The sequence below is a fragment of the Carassius gibelio genome, chromosome B7 (assembly GCF_023724105.1).
Source record: "Carassius gibelio isolate Cgi1373 ecotype wild population from Czech Republic chromosome B7, carGib1.2-hapl.c, whole genome shotgun sequence".
In the NCBI taxonomy this organism is placed as follows: Eukaryota; Metazoa; Chordata; class Actinopteri; order Cypriniformes; family Cyprinidae; genus Carassius; species Carassius gibelio.
The window spans coordinates 14,968,671-14,989,736 of NC_068402.1; the positions used below are offsets into that span (position 1 = coordinate 14,968,671).

Sequence of the window (21,066 nt, forward strand, 5' to 3'; positions counted from 1 at the left end):
ACTGGAGACCACAGTGACAAGACCAAGTAAATCCAGCTATGTATTAAAAGTGTCCAGTACTATCTCTGTCTTTGATGGCTTAGTAACAGTATATAAGTACATCAAATGTTGCACTCAGAATACAAAACACACACAAGGGTTTTCCTTGCTGTCAGTTGACAAAGCTAATCCTTAGTACATCATCGTTTCAGGAAAGGAAATGGTACTTGGCCAAACCTTTATACAAGAACATAGTTTCTTTTGACTGAAACACATAATTATTTGTATCAACTTCCTGTCCACAGCTCCGACCAGCGAGCCCACAGGCCTGTGTGTGGATGACATCAGCGATACCACCATCTCTCTGAAATGGAAACCTCCAGAGAGGATGGGCTCAGCTGAACTCGAAGGCTATGGGGTTGAATACTGCAAAGAAGGCTGTAAGTATCGGATGGTTTAAAGATTTAAATGTGGGACAGAATTTATGTAAATGTGTTTATAATAAGAATACAGTAGTTTTTTTTAAAAAGTTTGGCAACAGTTGATTTTTAAATAGATTTTGCCTCTTATTTCCACTAAGGCTGCATTTTTATATATATATATATATATATATATATATATATATATATATATATATATATAAAGCATATATGGTGAAATATTAATAAAATTTAAACTAAATGGTTTAATAAAAAAAACAAATATTTAAAAATGAAGAATGATCCTCCAGAAATCATTCTGTTTACCCATTTGGTGCTGAAGAAACATTTATAAAAAAAAATAAAAAAATCATGATCTTTTGATGAAAATAAAGTTTGAAACTACAGCATTTATTTAAAATTTAAATTTTATTAACAATGTAATTTTGTAATTTTTTTTTTTTAGCAATTTAACACATCTTTGTTGAATAAATGTATTCCTTAAAAAGGAATTTAGTTTCCTTAAAAAAAGTTGCATTGACCTTAATAGCCTTTTTGAGTGGTAGTACAGCTTCATAAATTAAGCATTAAACATATGATTTTTTTTTAACTGCATCAGCGTACTATTTAGAATAAATTCTCAATGCTCTGTGTTTGAAACTTTTCTTTCATCTCTGTAGCTGATGAATGGATTCCTGCATTGTCTGGTCTCACAGAAAAGACCTCTGTGGTCATCTGTGACCTGCCAACTGGAGAGAAGATGCAGTTCCGCGTGAAGGCTTATAACATGGCAGGCCCAAGCCTTCCTGCCACATTGCAACAAGCAGTCACCATCCGTGAAATCATGCGTGAGTTACACAGAGAATGATCTTAAAATGTTATGATAGCCCATTTAAAGTCAACATTTCAGAGTGATGCTAGAGGTTCAAATTTATCAGCTTTTTGTCTTATAGATTGTGTTTAATACACCATATGTTAATGCCCCTTGCTACAGATAAGTCAACCTGATAAAAGAATGAAACTAAACTTATAAATGCTAATGTTCAGGCAAATGAGCTTTATTTTTTAAGTGAAGATCCATCTATTGCATTGCATTATAGTTCACTGTTGGGAAGGAAATGAGATAGCAAATGAGATGTGGTAAGACAGGCTATTATATTATAAGATGCAGGGCCATCATGTGAATTACTTGCATTCTGTTGTTGCAGAGCGACCCAAAATCTGGCTACCCCGTAACCTCCGCCAGACACTCATCAAGAAAGTAGGAGAAACGATTAACCTGGTAATCCCCTTCCAGGTGAGAAAATTCATCCTTAAGATTGGGTTTGAAATGTGCACATCCCTATCAAAATTATGATGCGTAACATGTGACTAATCCATTCAAACAATTTAGATTTGCATGAAAAGATCAAGCAAAGTACTGTATTGCTTCATCCAGCAGTATTATTTGTCGCAATGTGAAACCATTGGCTGTCCTCCTTTGATGCCGACTTTGACCTCCAACAGTTTCATTGTTTGGTAGACTGTAACTTATCCACTTGTTCGTTTACAGAGCTCAGTTTGTGAAACGTAGATCTTCATCCTCTCACTCTATAAATACTCTGAGCTCTATGGCTGAAATTCAATTAAACGGGCTGAATACAGATGATAGTCAATAACACAAGTCTGAATGGCATCTGTAACACTCCTGTAGTGCCCAAAACATCCATCCATCCATCCATCCATCCCTGTCTGTCCCCTCATAAAAGTACTTATTCTTTGTTTCTTGTTGGTAATATAGTTAGTGAACAATGAGATGTCTTGACTCGTTCTTCACCCGCCTAACTTTTAAGGGTAAACCACGACCTCAAGTGACCTGGATAAAGGACGACGAGCCTCTGGACCCTAAGCAGGTCAGCATACGAAACAGCGACACTGATACCATCCTCTTCATCAGGAGATCTGAGAGAAAGGATTCTGGGAAGTATGAAGTTCAAGTGCAAATTGAGAATGTGCAGGACAGGGCCAGTGTGAACATACAGATTGTTGGTGAGTTACTAGGACCTGTTTGACAGCATACACAGTAAATTGAGCTTGTATCCTCGACTACATTTAACACAATTACACAAGAATAACATTCACAGTTTGGAGTACCAGAATATGTCCATATCTTATTTACGATACAAGTGTGTTGGATTGTATCAGTAAAATTGTTCTTTTCTACTGTCAGACCTGCCAGGCCCACCCCAAAATTTAAAGATAATAGATGTTTGGGGCTTCAACGTTGCCCTGGAGTGGAAACCACCCAAGGATAATGGAAACTGTGACATCACAGGCTACACCATCCAGAAGGCTGATAAGAAAACCCAGGTAAACCCAAAAAAAACAAATTTGTGTTTTTGCTAAAATTGAGAATTTCTTTAACAGAGTCATACTGCACATACCAAATTTTCCGGACTATAAGTCACACTTTTTTTCATAGTTTGGCTGGTCCTGCGACTTATAGTCAGGTGCGACTTATTTATCAAAATTTATTTGACATGAACCTAGAGAAATGGGAGAGGGCGCTCTATGCTGCTCAGTGCTTCTGTAGTCTACACTGAAAACATAGAGCGCCCTCTCGCGGCTGTAGACGGTAATGTTTTCTCTTGGTTATTGGTTCTAAATAAATGCGACTTATAGTCCAGTGCGACTTATTTATGTTTTTTTCCTCATCATGACGTATTTTTGGAATGATGCGACTTATACTCAGGTGCGACTTATAGTCCGAAAAATACGGTATATACTTTTAGAGTACATACAGTATGTCAAGTACTGTTAGTTATCAAACTCGGATTGAGAGAAAGAGTTGGTGGGTTTGTAAGCCTCCCCGTGCCTGCCATCTAAAGCAGCTAAGCTTGTGAGCACTGTAATTGAGTAATGTATGTACACTATTCATCAGTGGCACAGTGGTGCAGGGAGAATATGAGTTTATAGCCTCTCTTGTGACATACAGTTGGCAAGTGGCACTGAATTGTGGGCCAGCGGAACAGCATCCAGAACATCCAGTACCCAAAGCTCCAAAATGACCCTTGCCGCGCACCAAACTAGAGCACCTGTGCCTCCTTCGGTGCAAGCACGCTGTAATCTTAGCCCACGGCCTTGCCCTGATTTAAGTGCTGTCATTATAGTGGTCTCTTTACCCCTTTGTACTCTTGAGCCACTAAGGTTAGCGGCTAAATAAAAAGCACCCGGTTTGGGTTTCACCCCACATTGTTACTAGAGCTAGTCTATTCCTCTCCATGTGTTCAGAGCAGCAGGCAGGAAGACACCGGATTATCAGGTTTCACAGGACAATCTCAATCAGAAATCGGAGATGCTCTGCTGCTAAATATAAAAGCACTTTGGGCAGCAGGCTTTGGGGCACATTCATGGGCAGGCCATTTACCTGCTTCAACATATACTGCTCCCACTAACATACTGTAGTGATGACACTTTGGCTTAATACTAAGCAATCCTGCAGCGTTTTCTGCATTGTCTATAACAATGGGCAATAATTTTACAGTGGTATAGCCAGAAATCTGAGAACCACAAGTATGATAAGTAGTGACATACAGTAGTTCCCACATACTGTTTGCTGGTGACCCCATGGCACAGTGGTTCACAATGAACATGCAGTGTTTTATACCCATTTTTATAGTTACACTGGAAAATCTAAGGAAACAAATATATAAATATTAACAAATTTAGTGAGGCAGGTTTGTGCTTAAAAATCTCATGCAATTTTGCCGTTCGGGTAAAATTGTTATTCTTCATGTCCCCACCCCTCAATTACAATAAGAAATAAGTGTGACTTAAAAAAACATCCACAAAATCATACTTTTTAAAATAAACTACCATTCAATGTTTGATGTTGGTAAGGTTTTTTTATTTTTTATTTTTAGTCACTTATGCTTAGCAAAACAGTTATTTAATAAAACAAATACAGTAAAACAGTCAAACATTTTTACAAAATACTCTTTACTATTTCAATATATATTCAAATGTAATTTATTTCTGTGACGGTAACAGTGAATCTTAAGCAGCCATTGCTCCAGTTTTCAGTGTCACATGATCCTTCATTTTATTTCTTATTACATTTTTTTTTTTACTTTTTTTACTAACTGTGGTATGAACGTATATATAAAACGTTATTTTATGGATATTTTAATATTTTTCCTATAACATATATGGTTTTGATAGTTTCAGAGGAGAACAAATACAGCTTTTAATCCGAGTGTGTCCGGCAGTGTGGTACACAGTATAGGACTAGGTTTGTGTGGTTTTTCTCTACTTTGCAGGAATGGTACACCGTGTACGAGCAGTACCGGCGCACTAACTGTGTGGTCTCAGACCTGATCATGGGGAATGAGTACATGTTTCGTGTGTATGCCATGAATATGGTGGGTCTGAGTCCAGAGCTTTGCATCTCCAAAGACAGCGCCTACATCCAGAAAACAGGTGATGGTTTGTGTCCAGACACTAGATTCTCATGCCTGCTCAATGGTATGCAGTGTTGATAGCATGAACACTTCTGGAAGCATGAAGTGGTTAGGCTGTCAGTATTTAAAGTTTTTAAATACTCCCCTGATCTCCTGATATATGTTTTGGTTTTCTTTACAGGCATTGTGTACAAGCCTCCTTCCTACAAAGAGCATGATTTCTCTGAGGCCCCCAAGTTCACACATCCTCTCGCGAGTCGCTCAGTTATTGCTGGATACAATGCTACACTCAGCTGCTCCGTAAGGGGCATCCCAAAGGTGAGCACACGTGACCTCAGTTATCAAAGGTCATACACTATACTGTAGGTCCAAACATATGAAACACCAAAACATCAGTCATTTCTGCTTCTTCAGCATTTCTAGAGAATACAAGTCTAAATTGTGAGATAAAAAGACCACAGTTAAAGTTAAAAATGTCGTCCTAAACCTGTAAGACATTCTCATGTCACAAACACAAATTAAGATATTTTTGAGGAAATCTGAGTTTTCTGACCCTCAATAGAAAGCAGTGGAACTACCATGTTCAGGGCCCAGAAACATAATAAGGGCATCATTAAAATAGTCCATGTGACATCAGTGGTTCATCCATAATTCTATGAAGCACAGAACGCTTTTGTTCTTTGCACACAAAAAGCATTCTCATAGCTTCATAAAATAAGGTTGAACCACTGATGTTGCATGTAACGATGCCTTTACTACGTTTTTGGGCCTTGAACATGAAATTTAATCATGTCCTCCTTAGTACCTTTCTAGGCCTTGAATGTGTCAGTTACATTGCTGTCTATGCAGGGTCAGAAAGCTCGTGGATTTAATAAAAAAAAAATAGTAATTTGTGTTCTGAAGATGAACGAAGGTCTTACAGGTTTGGAACAACATGTGGGTGGGTAATTTTCATTTTTGGGTGACCTATCCCTTTAAGTAGGCTTCCATACTATCCACTATGCTGAGGATTGCAACTGTAGGCTTTTGGTCTCAATCAGACACAAGAGCATCAGTGAGGTCACTGATGGGGTCTGCTTCACAGTCAGCATTTGAATTCATCTTAAAGGTTCTCTGTTCAATGAACTTTGTTCATAGGAATATTGTCATGCTGAAACAGAAAAGATCAAAACAACTAGAACTTTGAAGAGTCCAGATTGGTCTATTTTTGAGCATTTTTTGTTCATAAAAAAATTAATAACATTTGTATCACCCTGCTCCTGAAATATTTAATGGCTTAATATATATTACAAGCTAGTATCTAAGCCCAGATATTAATATTATATATTTAATATTAAGATATTTAAAATATTATCTATCAATGTTTATAGAAGAAAATTGTCAAGACAGTCCATTTTTAAATCCATCTTAATCTTTTGTGCAGCCTAAAATCACATGGTACAAAAACAAGATGGACATTACAAATGAGGCCAAGTACCGTATGTTCAGCAATCAGGGTGTGCTGACTCTGGAGATCCGTAAGCCGTGTCCGTTTGATGGAGGTGTGTACACGTGTAAGGCGGTCAACGACAGCGGAGAAGACGTAGTAGAATGCAAACTGGAAGTTCGCTGTAAGTACATGCCTCTCTAGAGCGATCTAGAGTTGATGATAAAATTCAGTGTTAAACAACATATACTAAAGACAGAATTTGATTTGTCTATTAATTGCATTTGTGTTCAAAGGCCTGTGGTCAGTAAGATGTTTGTAATGTGTGTATATATATATATATAAATTGGTACTCAAGATACATTTCTTTTAACTATCACTATGTTGAAAACAGTTGTGCTGCTTAAAGGGATGGTTAACCCCAAAATGAGCATTCTGTTATCATTTACCCTTTTAAAAGAAAAATCAGATTTTAAAGTATGCTGGTAAGAAAACAGTTGCTGGTCTCCATTTACTTCTGTAGGAAGATTTTTTTCTATACTATGGAAGTCAATGGGGACCAGCAACTGTTTGGTTAGACACAATTTAAAAAATAGTTTCTTGTGTTCATTAGTAGAAATAAACTTGACAGAAGTTTTATATTTTGAGTCAACCATGCCTTTAAATGTTGTATGAGGGACCATAATCAGAGGCGTCCTATGAATGAAACTTACCTGAATGACCTTACCTGAATGACACTCTTATGTTATGATAAAATGAAAGATATATGCTGAGGCATATAGATCAAAATCCATCCATGCTTCTGGCTGTAATAACATTTTATTTTATAACTCTGAAATGATTAAAACAAACAAAGTCTATCATTACACTTATACTTCAAACAGAACAAAGGAACGTGGATAGCATGTCTTGGCATTAATTGAAAATTTCATTTTGGTTAATAACTGATGGATTTGACCTAGAAGTGTGTCTGAAGTTCCAAAAATTGATCTATCCAGTGATCCATGATTTCTGCTGTGTGTCATACTTTAATACTTCCTCCTTACTTCCCGTTTCCCTCCACATTCAGCTAAACAGTGAGCTCGGGTTTGCTCTGTGTGAAATGTGTCCAAGGTAAGCATGACAGTGCCCCATGTGTTGTCATCACACCCACACTGTCTGTACTTTCTCTAACAAGTCTCAAGTCCAGCGTGACTGGGGGCTTCTCAATACTGAAATTGATCAAACTCAATTCTCTAAAAGCACTGTGAGGAAAGGGGAAGCTTTCAGAGGAGTAAGGATGCACAGGTTATTATGTTACTTTTAGTTTAGTTTAATTTTTTTTATCTTTTATACAGTAAAAAAAATTTTTATTATAATTTTAAAATAATTGATTTATATTTTAATAGATTTTAAAATGTAATCTATTCATGTGTTGAAAAAGCAGAATTTAGCAACACATGATCTTCATGCTGATTTGGTTCTCAATGACTAAATTTTATTATTATGAATGTTAAGAACACTTTACCTGCATACTATTTCTTACTATTTCTTAAAAACTTACTGAGCCCAAACTTTTGAACTATTTAAGCAGATGCACTAATTCATGTTTGTAATCCTGTATGATATAACATAGGATATTTGGGATTATCCACTTCTGTCTAAATATATATATTTTTTAAGAATAAATTATTTTTAAACTAACATAAAATGTTATAATCATGACTGTTTCAAAGGTGTAGTTCATGCAAAATGTTTTGAAATGCATGCAAGTTTGCTGTAGGTCACACAGATGTATAATACATTATTTTGAACTTCACTGAAGGTCACTATATAATTCTACGGTAGTAGTCTTCTTCCCCCTTTGTAAATGCAGGATGTAATCTACTAATGGTTCTTTCACTTCATCGCAGCTCAAGTCACAAAAGAAGACATCAAGAAATGAGAGAGACGTAATGGCTTTGGAGAAACTGTGACACTTGTCCTCTTTCTGTCTTCTGTCCTGAAACTGATCCCATGACATGTCCGTGATCAAATGACAGAGCAAAGAAATCTATCAGTGGTTTTCTTCATTTGCTTGTGCTCCCCATTTCTCACTCACATCCCATGGTCTATGCTTATGTGTGATGTGCTTTTCTTTATTGCTAGGTTTCATTTTGTTTCATTTCATGTTGTATTTACGATCTATGCTGTAGGGTCTAGTGCATCAGTATTTTCCTTCCACATGTGATGCTATGCAAAACATGCAAAATAAAGTTAAGAGTTTTGTTGATGCTTATTGTCTGGTTTTCATTTTAAGTATATAACTCTTTTGCACCAACATTTTAGGGAGTTGATTTATCCCAACACAAATATTATTTCCATTCTTTGGTTGCATTTCTCTCCAAATACGTCTCGTCAGTCATGCAGACGCATTTGATCACCTGAGAAAGCACACAGTCACACTGAGAGTGACAGACAGGTGTCTCTGAGTTTCCATACATCATGATGACGCACTCTCCTGTCTATACCAGCGATGGCACAGCTATCAGTTGCATTCTCACACGGCCCAAAGTATGTACCGGCATCAATAGGCTACTGGTATTAATATAACAAAGCCCACACAAAGTCCATCTGGAAGCGTCAACTCAGTGGTATTATCCATGAGAGCAGAAAGCATGGCTGGCCTGAATGGCTTTGTTCTGGAATTTTCTCCAGTGGCAATTTGGTGGCAGGTTTGAGAGGGTGAAATGGTTGAAATAAAGCCCAGAAATACCATCATGGCCGAGGTGTCAAAATGACCATGGACGACCTGCTCCATGTTGAAGTTTAGCAGCTATGTCTTTGTCCTTTTCTGTCATTGTTCTCACACAAACATAATTGATAAACCATACGTTATCAAATCTTGAAATAAAACCTTCAGTTTTTAATCTAGAATTTTAAAAGCGAATCCAGTCTTTATAAATATTTTTCAATCGAACCACTGAGTGGAAAGCAGTCTGAGGAAATGCAGAGGGTGCATTTGAATGACAGATTCATTCATTAATATGGTCAGCAGGCCGATATTTCTTCATTAACATAGTTCAAACTCTGTACACCTTGTCAGAAGAGGGATTGTTTTTATATGACATGTTATTAATCAGTAAGGCTTTCAGTGTCCGTGACGTGCGACTTTAAGATGCAACTCGAGACAGACGGAACACAGTCGATGACAACGTCGACAAGAAACTAAATTGGGCTGACAAATCCCTCGAGTGTTTATTGGTCTGTGACCGTGTGCCATTACATTACGACACAAGACTGATGTAATGTGGATGTCGACATTTTTTTTTTTTTACCTGTTTCCAGTTACTGTTTATATATATATATATATATATATATATATATATATATATATATATATATATATATATACACACACAGTAAAATGATACATCTTTACATTCGTGTGTATATATATATATATATATATATATATATATATATATATATATATATATATATATATATATATATATATATATATATATACACGAATGTAAAGATTTATCATCTTTAAACGATTGAATTGCAATTATTTAAACTTTTGATCATGTTATGTCCTACAGCGCCCTCTAGTGTTTAGGCAAATGCGTGCTAGTCTGGCGATGCGACTGCCTATGAATGAGATTACTTTTTTTTCTCCCTAAAACGTATTATCTAGCTTTTCCCAGTAAAAGAAAAAAGGAAACACACACAAAAGATTTTAAACCCCGTATATTTAAACTCTGTATCCTCAAAACAAATTACTTTGATCAGTATTTATACATCCACATTAATGTAACATTGCAGCAGGACAGAGATGTCAAATAATAAAATAAAACAGTTTCTTAAAAAACAGTCCAGACTAGCTGACCAGACACGGAAAGAGCTCCCAGAATGGATGCAAGTTTGGTCTTGTTACCTGAATCACAGGGAGAATATGGTCAAGGTAAATCAATACAAAGCATTCCTGGAAAAGAATCTTGAGAGAAAAATCACTTTATCAAAAAGGTAAAATATCAAAAGAAAACGGTTATAAAAATAGTTAATCAGCCCCCTGTGGACACATCCAAGTATGAGTGGGGAGTGAGTAACCTGTTTGAGATGATGATGATGATGATGATGATGATGATGATGACAGGAAATGGATCATGTCTCATTATTGCTTGTGATACATGATGCTTTAAAATGTATGATATTGTTGAAAGAGCCAACCTGAGCACTGTATACACCACAGAAAGAAAAGACATCTCTTGATTCTTCTTTTTTTGTGTCAATAACACAAATGATTCCTTCATGCAAGACATCAGACCTCCCTTTTATCTCTCACCCCCAAAACACCTACGTATCTCACAGCTCGGGGTGAGTCATGGGCCTCTATAATTAGACACGTTAAATATTTTATGAGAGACTGGGAAAAATAGACTGTTTTCCCCCCCAAGCTTGTCAGACACTGAAAATACCTGCATTTGAGGTTAAAAATACATTAAGCTTGTTGCATTTTTTAACATGTGAAAATTAGTACAAAGAGAAAGTGCAGTGTGAAACTACTGTTATAACATGAATCTTCACAAAACAGGATTTTAAAAAAAAACGTCAATTAAATCCTTAAAATTTGGCTGTAACATGAACAAGTAGAGATGAATTTTTAGTAATGAATGTAACGGGACTGCATTTTTAGCCATTATATAATCTGGAGAAGACCTGATAAAATCTCAGCTCCAGATCTGCATCTTTTTCCCTGTAGACATTGATATGTAGAATTACTGAATTTCCAGAACAATGATTGATCCAAAAAAAAAAAAGACAAAATGAATGAAAGAAAATGAAAATGACAGCACCAATTAATACAAATTTTACTTAAGCTTCATTAAGACAGGTCTCATATAATGAATAGTGAATAAGGTCAGAGTTTTATAACATTCGTTTTTATGCATTCATTGCTGTTTTGCTAACATTATGCTCGGTTGCTACCTCATGATATGCAAATATAACCATTTAAGCAAACGGATTCTGAATCTTGATGCAGATCTTTGTAATGATCAGTGTGAACTGGGTGTAGCATATGGACTCACAGCTGTCTGAAAGGCAAGGGCCACATTAACATTCAGAAAGTGTTCTGAAACAACAGAAGATAAAACAAAATTCCCACTACACTTTTAAATGAGTGTTTCTGCTGTGAGGATTTCAATCAAAATCTTAAATTCTACAAAAAACAAAGGAACAAGCCTGAATAAGAGCTAGTGACTGCTTCTTTGTGGTTGTGTGCGCTTTAAGGGGCATTTGCTACAAAAATGTTGTATTTTCATTCAATTTCTACTTATCGAACACTAAAACGGTGCCACAAGCATCTCCTCTGAACTGCTGTTTGACTGAACAATTCATAAACATTCACATATTTATTCAAATGCAGACCGTTTCAATTTAGTAATCGGGAGCAGATGTAACATGTTTTGTCTCTCTAAAACACTTAACAAACCCAAATAGTTTCATATTCTTGTTGATACTGAACTCAACAGTGCTAATCAGATTTTCACAGCATTTTTCTCTGTGCACACATTCATAAAACTAAAAAAAAATAGTGTCAGTTTGTACTGTAGACATGATGTGAAGAGTCGATCAGTTTGGGTCAGTCAGCGACATCGTGTATGAGAGTATATTTACAGCTGACATTTTGTGTTTGAAACAGCAGGACTGATGGGATGCTTGTGTCACCGCTCTGCCCTTTATCTCTCTGGAGACTCAAAATGAGATTTTAACATTTCTGGTGAACTTTGACTTTTTTCTGTGGGCAAACAGTGAACAAACAAATATCATAAACCTTTCATGCAATGATACACAATGAATCTTACAGTCGTTTTGCATTTTAACATGGTGGTAGTGTTCTCTCATTTTGTGCTTGGACCGTAAAACACAGCCTAGGATGGGACGTAGTGGAGGCTGCAGACTTTTTGTAAATCTCGAGGCACTTTTTTGACATTTTCATTCAGATGACCTCAGGAGTTGTACATTGCAATGGTCCCCTTGCATATCTAACTAATCAACATCCCAAATGACAGTACATTCTTAATAATGCACCAATAGTGCATGTGTGTGGTGTGTACGTGACAACATCCTGCGCCAATGTAGTAGTGTTCATGCTATGAGAATAAGTGTGTGAAAAGACTGTTAAAAAACTGTTGTGGAGGTGAGGATTTAGAAAATTTTCACAAAAAAGGAGTGCCAAACATGTGGCTAATCCCTGGCTGGAGAAAGGGGGCGAGCGAATGTGAACGAGGAAGACAGATGGCAGAAGAATTAAAGACAATGGCAGAGAAAGTGAGAGAGAGGGAAGGAGAGATGGGAGGGGTGAAGGGCTCAGGCGAGACGCCCTACTGGGGGTAGTTGTTCTGTTGCCGGCGTTTAGCAGACCTCAACTTCTCAAAGCGCGACTCCATCTCTTCGAGAACCTTAGGGGTGTACCGTACCACCAGCTTCACTGTACCCTGAGCAGCCTTCAACAGCTCCACAGCCTTCTCATGGTGCTCTCCTTCTACACTCTGAAAAAGTTTACATGCTCTTTAAGAGTTCAATTTCAGCTATGAAAATAAATATATAAATAAAGTTGTTCCAACTGAAATCACAAGTCCGTTTTTTTGCTTGACCTCATTCAGCATTTATATGCATCAATTAGATTTCAATTTTGTGAAGCTCAGTCTGTCTGTAAACATTCTTCTCACATTACAAATGATTCTATTAATCTATTATTAAATAGACTTAAATTAGGAATATAAATTGTCAGAAAATGTATTATGAAGTATTAACAGTTATCTGTGCCTGTTTAAGGGATAGTTCTCCCAGGAATGAAAATTCTTTCTTCAATTACTAACCCTGATGTCGTTCTAAAACCGCAAGACATTCGTTCATCTTCAGAACACAAATTAAGAGATTTTTGATGAAATCCAAAAGCTTTCTGACCCTGCATAGACAGCAAAGCAACTGACACGTTCAAGGTAGTAAGGACTAGATCGGAGTAAAAAAATATTGATTTCTCAATTTCCATTGATTCTCCTTTCTACAAAACAATATCGATTCTTAAATCACGAGAATCAATTTGTCTAGCCTGTTTTCAGTTAATGGACTGTAACACCTCTCATCCAATAAATTGCAATAACCTTTGTGCTTTTTGAATTTTGATTTGAAACTAACTTAGATTTAAAATTCTTTACATTTTATTACAGTATTGGAAAATGCCGTTTTGGTTTTGTTTAATGTGGAGTGACAGATCGCTGTAGTTCCTCAGTTCAATAGAAGCAGCAGCGCGAAGCACACGTGAACTGATCATCTCCTTCGCTTTAATACCAGCTTCAGCACCAGGTAAACGGAAATAAGGATTTAAAGGTATGTTAAAAGAAAGAGTACTTCCTGAAATCCGCATCTTGTCTCATGTAAATCACTCAATCATTGATTCAACCGTGAAAATAAAACGGCAATAACAACATGTCACATAACGTCAAGTTTACCTCAGAAAACACAAATTCTGTGACCATAAACTTGTTAGTTCAAACAAATACTCTAGATAGGAGTATCTTGCTAAATATATGCACTATATAACATTTTCATCCATTTTTACTGTGCTTCAGTATTTAATTTATGTTTGAATAAATACATTTTTATGACAGCCACCATTTAAAAAAAAAAAAAAAAAAAGACGAATTGGAGTAGAAAAATAATTATGCAACTATATTTATATATATTTTAATTGAGTGTAATTTAAATGTTTGTAACTAGGTTGTATACATATCAGTTAATTTTAACCTTCGGCATAGTTATGTAGATTTTCTTTTTATGTAGCAATTAGATACTGAATCTGATCAGAAATCAAATCAAGCTTGTGAATCACAATCGAATTGAATCGAATGGTAAAATCTGTGTCAAACCCCAACCCTAATAAGGACATGACAATTTTATGAAGCTACAAAAATGTTTTTTGGTGGGGGGGTTTGCACAAAGAAAACAAAAATAATGATTTGATTCAACATTTTCTTCTCTTCCATGTCAGTCTTCAATGAGAGTACCACGACACATCTACTTGTAAACAATGTGCAGCACATCCAGGTTCACTGTCAGAACGCTGGCTCCTGCACCAGCAGTATCACACGTATGCGTGGTGGGACTATGCAGGGTCAGAAAGCTCTCAGATTTCATTAAAAATATCTTCATTTGTGTTCCGAAGATGACAGTGGTCTAACAGGTTTGGAACAACTTGAGGGTGAGTAATTAATGACAGAATCTTCATTTCTGGGTGAACTATCCCATAGCTATAGCTATGTACATACCACTCCATTAACAGACAGCATCTGATCTCCTCTCTTCAGGCCGCCGTGCCGATCGGCGATGCCTCCAGGAATAATGCGGGAGATGTAGATGGGTGAGTTTTGTTCCTTCCCACCCATGATGTTGAACCCCAGTCCTTCCTCTGTTTTAGGGAGCTCTACCACACGTGGATGAGAATGACCCTCACTGGCTGCAAATGCAGCCACTGTAGCCTGGGAACAGAATGAAGACGGTCATAAATCAAACACTTCTGAGTGGCATAAACAATTGATTAGTCTTGTGCAAAGGCAATAAGTGTGCATGTACATAAATGTTTTGTTCAATCAATTCAATACAGTTTTTTCATCAAGGAAACATTAAATTGATCAAAAGTGTTAGTAAAGATATTTACAGATGAAAAATTTAATTTAAAACAAACGCTGTTCTTTTAAATGTTCCATTAATCAAAAAATCCAGAAAGAAGAAGAAAATAAACAACTTATCAAGATTGATATTCATAAGAAGGGTTTCTTGAGCACCAAATCATACTAGGATAAGGATCATGAGTAATGCTGCTGAAAATTCAGATTTTCAAACACAGAAATAAATTACATTTTAAAATGTTAATGAAAAAAGTTATTCAAACAAAAAAGGCATATTGTAAAAATTATATTTATTAATATAAAGACCTATTTTATAAATAAAAATAATTTTTAAAATGTGTTTAACTTTCTGACAATGCTTGTGATAAAAATAGTTAGTAGAATACTGTTAGTTACAGAAAAAAAATCTTTTAAATTAGCATATTTGCTAACTTACCTTTGCTGTTGCATTCGCTCTCACCTCTGGGCTGCTATTTATGTCCACGGTCTCATACACATGCTCATACACCTGAAAATAACAGAACACTGCATGAATGACACAAACACACAAATACAGTACAAGCTCTACAGCCTTAAAGTGTTTCTCACCAGTTTTGAAAAATGCTATGAAAGTACACAACACAGACAACTTCAGTTTCACTTCGCTCCCATTTAGTTAAAAACACAAATAAATGCACAGCCATTTGCATTTGCACTCTGCATCGAAGTGAAGTGAATGAATCGTGTTTGTGCCAAACACTAACAAAGCAAAAAACAACACTCCCCTTCGATCCATGAATGTTGCTCTCAGTTAATGTATGCAATCTCACAGTCTGAAGTGTCTGTCACACATTCTGTTGTGAATAACCAAAGCTTATTAATTATGAGACACACAAATGCATAAAAGTATTATAGTTTTTTGCCACATCACAAACTGTGACCTCAACACAATGTTTTAAACCCGAAAGATGAAACTAGTCCAAAAAATGCTCAATATCAACCAGTTTTCTCAAATAATTTAAGTGAACAGATGCCAACATTGTCTTCTATGATGTGCAACAGAAACACCTCTGCTAAAATCTTAGAGAAAGTAGTTTGGTGTTTCATGACCCTTTAAACTGCCAGGTAAACAAAACCAGATGTCCAATTTAAACCAGATTTCCAGAACCTGAGGCAGTTTCCCAGATCCATCGCAGTTTAGTCACAACTACATTACTTGTGAATCTTAATTCAACCTTAAAAAGCTGTTTAAATTCATCTGGATCAGATCTTCAGTAAATAGCCACCAGAAAAACAGCAAGTGTGTTTAAACCAGCTGTAATTGGTGAGGGGAATGCCATGCCATGCCATTAAGAGAATACAATATCAAGTCAATCTCTTTACATGGCTTGCTCTTGATGCTTTGGCAAACGCTAAACCGCTGTTTCATCTTCCATTTAGGGCTGTTGTTATATGTCCACCACACTGCCTCAGCATTCAACTCCAAGTCATGCGTGTTTATCTGAGAATCAAGCATGCATTCGGCTTCAGTGCAAGGGAAATCTTTAAGATGCAAAGCTGATGATTTACCAATCAACATCCATCACAAAAGGTACAGCACTTAAGTCAGGCAACAGCCTAAACAAGCATTTCCAGAGAAATCATGGGTGGCCTTGAAGTCAAAAACATGCAAAATCTAGATCATTTTGTCCATCTAGAGACCAGGTGTAATAAGACTGGATAGCCACAGAAATAAGTGAAAGGTTTCAGTAAACTAATGATGCATTACAAGTCTCACCCTCAACAGTGAGAAGAAACAAAATAACAGTACTGTACAGTTTTTTAAAGGGACCTAAAATGCTAATATAATTGATTAAATGTTTTTTTATTAGTAGTATACAATTAGAAATTCAAATTACATCAGTAAAGTGATATACACTTTAATAAATACTCGTTTTAACAAAAACGCACGAATAAAATTAAATCCTTTTATGCTTTTTAATTAGCAAAAACAAAACAGTTTTCACAAAAATATGTTTTCAACATTAAAACTAACATCTCTCTCTTAGATTGTTGCTGAAAACTGAAAATACAGTTTCTGACAGACCAAATCATTTCGGATGAATGCTTAGATTCATAGACAATACCACATCGTCCGATGATCTTCATTAACTCGGTCCAAAACCCCTTTAAACCTATGCAAGCCAACCTTTCCACAAATCTTTGCTTTCAGAACCGCCTGCTTTATTCTAGGCTCTCAAGCAAGGCAAAGAAGCACATCTCTGCTGTGAGCATCACTTGTGCTGAGACTTCGGTGAGCTCGACAGATGACCAAGCAGCAGGGAGGAGACCACTCGAGTGCCAACTGTCTTAGATTCACTACATGGGCAACAGAACACTACAGAGTTATATGCCCAGTATGAAACAGACAAATGGATTGATGCTATTTGTGGACATTAGAATCAATATCCCGAATTCAGTCCTTCTACACAACAACAACTACCCATGTACTACACTAATGAGCACTTTGTCATAAGCATTAGTGATGAGTACTTGAGTGGAAAAGGGGGGTAAAATGATTGGTGAGCATGAAGCAACTTTTTTTTTTAAATCACTGGTCTATGTTGTTCTTTGGTACCTTCATCACACCGCGTTCACCGCATCGCATCTTTGTTATTTGCATAAAACATGCCAAAATCATCTCCATATAAGGGCTTTCACACAACCTTTCGTCACTCTCAGCAAACATGACACTTTCTAAAGACGTGCGCTCTTCAAAACCAGTTCATACATAATAAACACCTTTTAAACAGAGCCAGATTACAGACCTCTCATCATGCAGCTGTACATGTGTGTATCTGCGTTGTTATACAGAGAAACCTCACATCTCTTCTTGCTCTTTCACATTATATGATAAAAATGGATAACATTTAAATCTTCTATGGATTAGAGGATGTGATTTTGCATATGAGTGGTTTCAGTTGCTCCTACTTTTTTTTTTTTTTTCTAAATTATGGTAAATTTATGGTAGATGTATACTTGCAATCTGTCTGGCAAGTCATGATTTGTTTGTAAAAATTATTTTAAGAAGATTTTAAGAAGATTTCAAGAATAAAGATTATATAATAAAGTTATTATATTTTCATGAGGAACCTCTTCCGAATAATAACAAGCACAGTTATGTAAAAGACAACCGAAATCATTATGGGCAATCAAATGGCCTTAAAATAATGCTCAATATTTTAAGTGCAATTACGCACTTCAAAGTAATGTCTGTTTGCAGTTTACCAAATTTGCTCCTACATAGGTAAACAAGACAAAACAGCCTGCACTTTTTACACTCAAGAGTTACAAGATAAGGATGAGCATTCATTTGAATGCATGAATGTGATGCGGTCACACTTACCTCCCGCACGGCATTGCAGAACTCGCTCTGCAAAACCCTCTGCAGTGCCTGCAGCTTCTGGGGAGGCACTTCCCCTGTTTTCTGGAGTTTGTCCAGCAGCTCGATGGCACGAGAAATGTCTGGAAAAGAACAAATGCAAAACTGAGGGCAAGACCGAGGCAGTGGACAATCATTTGCATCATTCAATCTGAAGATGTTGTATTTGGCTGAGCGTATATGCCTCATATTCATTAACGTTACATGGTCAAATAAATATTTCAGAATGTAAATGATCTCTCCTGAAAACCAAATAATTTTTTTGTTGTGATTTTTTATGATGAAAAAAATTACTATTATGTTTATTATTTTTTTATCCAATTTCTCTACACCTAAGAATTAATACAGTTTGTTAATTAATCTGAAATATAAAGTAAATTCTAAACGAAAGATATTTTGGTTCTCAGCTTCGACCATGGAAGTAACTTAGGTTTCTTCATTCTGAAAAATGTTTTTAATCATATGTTTGTACTATTAAAAGAGATGCAAAGATCTCGGATCATAATAAATCAGCGCGTTTGCTTTTGCTAACGTTCATCGACTAGCCAACGCTCACTCTTCACTATTTAAAGCCCCATAAACTGTCAGCTGGACTACAATTTAGACGCTGGTTGTCAGGATGTCACTGAAAGACTGTTTCTGCTGGTTTAGTACAATCAAATACACTGATCTCTAATATTAACGCTGTCCTGGAGTGACCAAGCTAACAGCGCACACAAAAGATCACTGCTACTGACAGCTAACGTTAGCCTGGTGTTTTACTCTAACGTTAACTGAACGTAAACACGCCGCTTTAACGACAGAAAAAAATAGTTATTCTTCACTTTTTATATGCTTTCATATACTTCGTGGAATTTACTGTATATTACGAATGTTCCGATACAGTGAATGGACGCTAGCTTGCTGTCGTCCACTAATCCATCCTCATGAAGTGACAGCGGGATGTTAAGAGCAAAAAACGTGATTTACACAGTCTTCCGAGCATTACATTCAACAGAAAGCGTTTATGTGAGCGGCTTACCTCTTTCCAGACGTACAGGTTCTCCTAAAGAGGCCATTTTAGCCCTGGATATTGAGTTTGCGTTTGGCGACAGCTCCAGACTCGCGACTCGGCTGCTGTGTTTGTTGCTGTTAGCTAGAGCTTAACCCCTTAAACGCTGTGGCTAATTCAAAGAGATTACAGGGCGAGTCAAGAGCATCATTCCTGCGCTATTTCTGTGCAGACACTTTGCATACCATAACGAGCACAATTTAATTTTGAGCAGCCCGAGGAAATATCATTTGATTTTATTATATATGTGGAATATATAATATATTTAAGCATAAGGTACTAGAAGTCGTGCTATATTATGAATATAGTTACAGGATACTGTTTGGTACACTACAGTGGAATTTATGTAATCATTTTAAATAAGTTTTTACTGCATAGTATTGGTTGCAAATATTCATGTAAATACTATTTTATTAAGAAAATTCATTTGGCATCTTCCCTTTCGGTAGAAGATACAGTCCCTAGTGAGCAGTGTCATTCAGTAAAATAATGATCTGGTTTTCTGGATAGGTTTTAGATTATGTGGTTTCATCGTTTAGTCTATGTAACAAATGTACAGATAATTTCTCTGTTTTTAATTATTATTATTATATATATATATATATATTTTAAATAAAGTACACTTTTTCAAAAGGATTCATCTACATATATGAGCCTCGGAATATGCAAAATAAAACTGCAAAATAAAATCTGACTAATTTTATAGCATTATCATTAGATGCTATATTTTGCTCTGCTATTTATTTTTTATTTTTTACTTTTTTGATGTTCTCATATTTGAACAAAGCCACAAAACAAACTGGACCAGCTTGCTAAAACAGTGATTGCAGGAGTTTAGTTGCTGGTATTGTAGACAAGGAAATGGAGAATAAAATGGCCTACTTTTGTAGCAAATGGGACAGGGCCCTGCTGGGTCTTACCAAGGACTACTTTAAACCGGGAAAAATCTGAACCTCACAAAAATAACTCAGTCGTGCAAGATGTTTCTCGGGTAAAATGCACCAGGATAACATTATATTGTCTATTTCCTTATCTAGTCCAGTCACCATTGCTGTATATGGTTCCATTTTGCAGTAAAAAGGCTCAGACTGTGTATTTTCTTTTTATAAGAAAGGGTTTAACCCATTAAGCAAAACTGATAGATGATTACAGTTTCTGTTGAATCAACACGGTGTTGATTGATTTGATTCCCATATGCCTGAAATGGTATGTATTTGCCGAGAAAGATGCACCCATCATCATATTGGGATTTTCTGCTTGAGCATCCTTTCTTTATTGCCCTGTCCAAGCACTTATGATGCAGTGAGATACTTACCATAAACAGATGAAACTCTGTGTCCTCCCTTATTGGTGGCAGTGTATCAGTGTCACAGTTTCTGTTCTGTTGTCTGATAACAGCCTTTGAAGGAAAGCAGGCTTGTGTATAGGTCTGTGTCTGTGTTCAGGTGTATCAGATATCACATAGAGTGTATTGGAGTGTTGACTCCATTGATCCATCTTTCGGACAAAAGAAAATCTTAATCTCTCAGTGCAAGTGATGACGACCTGGACCCTCTTACTGGACAACATTACACGAAGGACTGGTTTCCATAAAATGTACATGCCAAGTGTACAATAGGTCTTACCTGAGAACTGTATGTTTTTCTGTGGACGAGAACTGAAGCTACATTGCATATATGTGTTCATCTGCATTTG

At 36.3% G+C, this 21,066-nt stretch overlaps 2 protein-coding genes across 2 annotated transcripts in view; one reads left to right on the forward strand and one right to left on the reverse strand.

Moving 5' to 3' along the window:
* LOC127962664 (myosin-binding protein C, cardiac-type-like) overlaps positions 1-8,520 on the forward strand; it is a 31,211-nt gene extending 22,691 nt beyond the window's left edge. Inside the window, exons 24-32 of the mRNA XM_052562304.1 lie at positions 285-419; positions 1,079-1,246; positions 1,607-1,695; positions 2,231-2,426; positions 2,608-2,747; positions 4,697-4,856; positions 5,019-5,155; positions 6,261-6,447; positions 8,156-8,520. Coding sequence (XP_052418264.1) covers positions 285-419; positions 1,079-1,246; positions 1,607-1,695; positions 2,231-2,426; positions 2,608-2,747; positions 4,697-4,856; positions 5,019-5,155; positions 6,261-6,447; positions 8,156-8,187 — 1,244 coding nt within the window. The 3' untranslated portion in view covers positions 8,188-8,520. The remainder of the gene's footprint in view (positions 1-284; positions 420-1,078; positions 1,247-1,606; positions 1,696-2,230; positions 2,427-2,607; positions 2,748-4,696; positions 4,857-5,018; positions 5,156-6,260; positions 6,448-8,155) is intronic.
* A 1,442-nt stretch (positions 8,521-9,962) lies between these two features.
* On the reverse strand, positions 9,963-19,506 carry lin7c (lin-7 homolog C (C. elegans)). Its single transcript, XM_052561660.1, has 5 exons — positions 19,342-19,506; positions 18,285-18,403; positions 15,357-15,428; positions 14,561-14,770; positions 9,963-12,781 (listed from the first exon to the last, which is right to left on the reverse strand). Exons 1-5 carry the CDS (start codon positions 19,376-19,378, stop codon positions 12,614-12,616), a joined length of 606 nt encoding a protein of 201 aa, XP_052417620.1. The 5' UTR covers positions 19,379-19,506; the 3' UTR covers positions 9,963-12,613.
* Between the last annotated feature and the right edge of the window lie 1,560 nt (positions 19,507-21,066).

Excerpts from the sequence above, each read along its gene's own strand:
- lin7c (XM_052561660.1), bottom strand. The coding sequence starts at position 19,378 with ATGGCCTCTTTAGGAGAACCTGTACGTCTGGAAAGAG. Across the intron at positions 18,404-19,341 it reads ACCTGTACGTCTGGAAAGAG|ACATTTCTCGTGCCATCGAG; the intron begins GTAAGCCGCTCA and ends GTTCTTTTCCAG. Across the intron at positions 12,782-14,560 it reads TGCTGTCTGTTAATGGAGTG|AGTGTAGAAGGAGAGCACCA; the intron begins GTATGTACATAG and ends AAACTTTTTCAG.